The sequence below is a fragment of the Molossus molossus genome, unplaced genomic scaffold, assembly GCF_014108415.1.
Source record: "Molossus molossus isolate mMolMol1 unplaced genomic scaffold, mMolMol1.p scaffold_m16_p_2, whole genome shotgun sequence".
Taxonomy (NCBI): Eukaryota; Metazoa; Chordata; class Mammalia; order Chiroptera; family Molossidae; genus Molossus; species Molossus molossus.
The window spans coordinates 120137048-120139768 of record NW_023425355.1 but is presented as its reverse complement, the minus strand read 5'-3'; the positions used below and the strand labels follow the sequence as shown (position 1 = coordinate 120139768).

The 2721-nt window shown below is 46.7% G+C and overlaps 1 protein-coding gene across 1 annotated transcript; it reads right to left on the bottom strand.

Annotated features, from left to right (window-relative positions):
• Positions 1–893: 893 nt before the first annotated feature.
• Positions 894–2441, bottom strand: LOC118635487 (zinc finger protein 883-like). Its single transcript, XM_036270149.1, has one exon. The coding sequence runs from the start codon at positions 2439–2441 to the stop codon at positions 894–896; it is 1548 nt and encodes a 515-aa protein (XP_036126042.1).
• Between the last annotated feature and the right edge of the window lie 280 nt (positions 2442–2721).

Below are 2721 nucleotides of genomic sequence, written 5' to 3'. Positions count from 1 at the left end.
TATGTGGCTAGTGCTGACCCTATTGGACAGCACACTTCTTTTAGATATTTAACCCGGTCCACAGTCCTAATTTCCTTCCTAACTGTGGAAAGCAATCAACACCCTTGTAGGTGTGAAGGGAAGAAATGAGCTCAGTGAGCGATGGCCTGTTTCCCAAAAGCCCATTTCTTTTCTCAATCAACCCCACACAGGGAACAGATCACAGTGAAAGCTTTAACAGTAAGTCTTTTTCACTGCACAAATCAGATCAGTGTGAGGTAAGCAGTTCCAAGGTTGGGTGATTTGGAGACTATCTCATGTACAGTCAATAATACTATCTACAGAAAACAGAAACCTCTGGAAAAGTGTAGCAAATCCCAGCTCTTCTTTTTGGCAGGAGCTGGATTATGTCCACATTGAAACCATCAGGGGGAGGCAATGAGGAACCCCAGTGGATCCAGATCACTCATGATTCTCTCCAGGTAACAGGAGGGATAGTAGAGGTCTTTTGAGTACAGTGGAGTGACTGACACACAGTGTGGGATCCTGACTGCTGGTAGAAGGAGGATGGTTTCGGCAACAAACACTGGCAATAACATAACTCAGGCCAAGTAAAGGTCCCAGGAAGGTTAGAAAATGTAAAGCAGCTCCTGAAAGCTTCCTACACACTAGGCACTTGTAGTTATCTCTGCAGTGTGGCTACCTGGATGTACAAAGTTCAACTTCTGGTTGTTAACTTCATCTCAAAAGCTACTGTTCAGAGTCATGCTATATTGAGCAAGGAGAAAGCATGCTCCCAGTTCTTAGGGCCTCTCTCGAGTGTGAAGGTTCCGGTACTAAATGAACTTAAAAGGTGGAGCTGAAGGATCACCGAAACAATTACACTCATGAGGCCTTTCTTTGATTTGAACTCTTCATGTACGCAAGGTGGGAGCGTCTTCTGTAGACTCTCCCACATTTGCTGAACACATAAGGCCTTGATCCAGTATTTTGTCTGAGGTGGATAATGAAGCTGAAGTTGCCACCAAAGAATTTCCAACATTCTCTTCACCCCCAGGCCTTGCTTTGGTGTGAACTTTCTTGTGGTGAATAAGTTGGGCTCTAGTGACGTAGGTTTTCCCACATTCATTGCACTCATAAGGCCTGGTTCCACTGTGAAGCTTCTTATGTGTTTTAACAGAGGTTCTGTACTGTAAGCCTTTCCTACATTCATCACACTCATAAATCTCTTCTCCAGTGTGGATTCTCTGGTGTTCTTGAGGTACAGATTTATGGGAAAAGGCTTTCCCACATCTGCTACAAGAATAAGGCTTTACTCCACTGTGAATTTTCTGGTGCTGAGTAAGTGCATTTTTGCAGAGAAAGGTTTTCTGACATTCACTACACTCATAAGGTTTTACTTCAGTGTGAACTTTCAGGTGATCAATAAGGTAACAACGTTTACGAAAGATTTCCCCACATTCTGTACACTCATAAGACTTTAATATTTTCTGGTGATTTTTCAGGTGTACTTCAAGGCTGGTGTGGAGCTTAAAATATTTCCCACACTCAGTGCACTGATAACATATTGCTTTGTTGTGAGATTTTTTGTGTAACATAAAGTCGGAGTGGTTGCTAAACAATTTGCCACATTTGTTGCACTGATAAGACTCTTTTCCCACCTGGCTATTCGGGTTCTGACTACATGTGTCTTTGTGGCTAAAAATTTGCCCACATTCATTGCACCTGTAACCTCTTTGTTGGGTGTGAGAGGCCTCCTGCTCAGTGCTCAAGCATGGTTTCTGCCCATTGTTAGTGACATGGTGTTGGCCAAGTCCAGAGCTGGCAGAGACCTCTACCCCATCCTTCCTACCAGTGAGGGCATTCTCTGACGTGTGGCTTCTGCCGCTCTTAATACTCTTGTTCTGGCCCTTTTTCATTCTACCAGATGTCTCTCTACTCTCCTGCTGTGGGATTTGGTTAAGGATTACACTGAAGGTTCTCCCACACGACTTACATGGGTATGATGGCTGCCCAGGGGGTGTACCCTGCTGCCCAAGCAGATGCAAAATGCCTTTCAAGGTCGGGTCACACGTTTCACATCGGTGGCTCTTCTGGATGGACGCACCCAGTAACACTCTAACAAAACCAGCCATCACAGAACATGCATTTTCATCTTCTACTCTATTCCCACATCCAGGGCCAGAGCTCCCTTGTATCATCTTTGTTTTGGCTGGACCTAGGCCTATCTTGTCAGGAACACTGGACTGTCTCAGTGACTCAGGCTGCATAATTACATGGTGTCTGCAAATTTTAAGGCCCGTTGAGCACACCATTAGAAAGTTCTCCAGCGTCACACAATAGTACAGGCTTCTCTGGTTGTCATTAAGTAAGTTCCACTCCTCTGGGGTGAAGTAAACGTACACATCCTGGAAAGTCAGAGAAGTCTGGGCGGGGACCCTCCGCCCGGCAGCCTCCGCCATTGCTCTAGCTCAAGGCCCTGGGCGGGCGAGCCTCGTGGGCGCGCCAGCAAACTCGAGGTCGTCTGCACCACTCAGGGACACGGAGTCTCACTTACGTGAACCCAGAGCCTGGGAAAGCACGGAGGTAGGTGTCAACCTCGAAACTGTCCTCTGCTCGGTGTGGAAGAACCAGAAGAGAAAGAGCCTCGTGGAAGAACCGCAAGAGAAGCCTCGCCTCACCGCTGGGAACCGAAACCAAAAAGGAAGTTGCTAGTGCGCAAGACCGGAAGTTCCACGTGGC

What these genes read in the sequence shown, in the direction of transcription:
- LOC118635487 (XM_036270149.1), bottom strand. Translation starts at nt 2,441, where the DNA reads ATGGCGGAGGCTGCCGGGCGGAGGGTCCCCGCCCAGACTTCTCTGACT.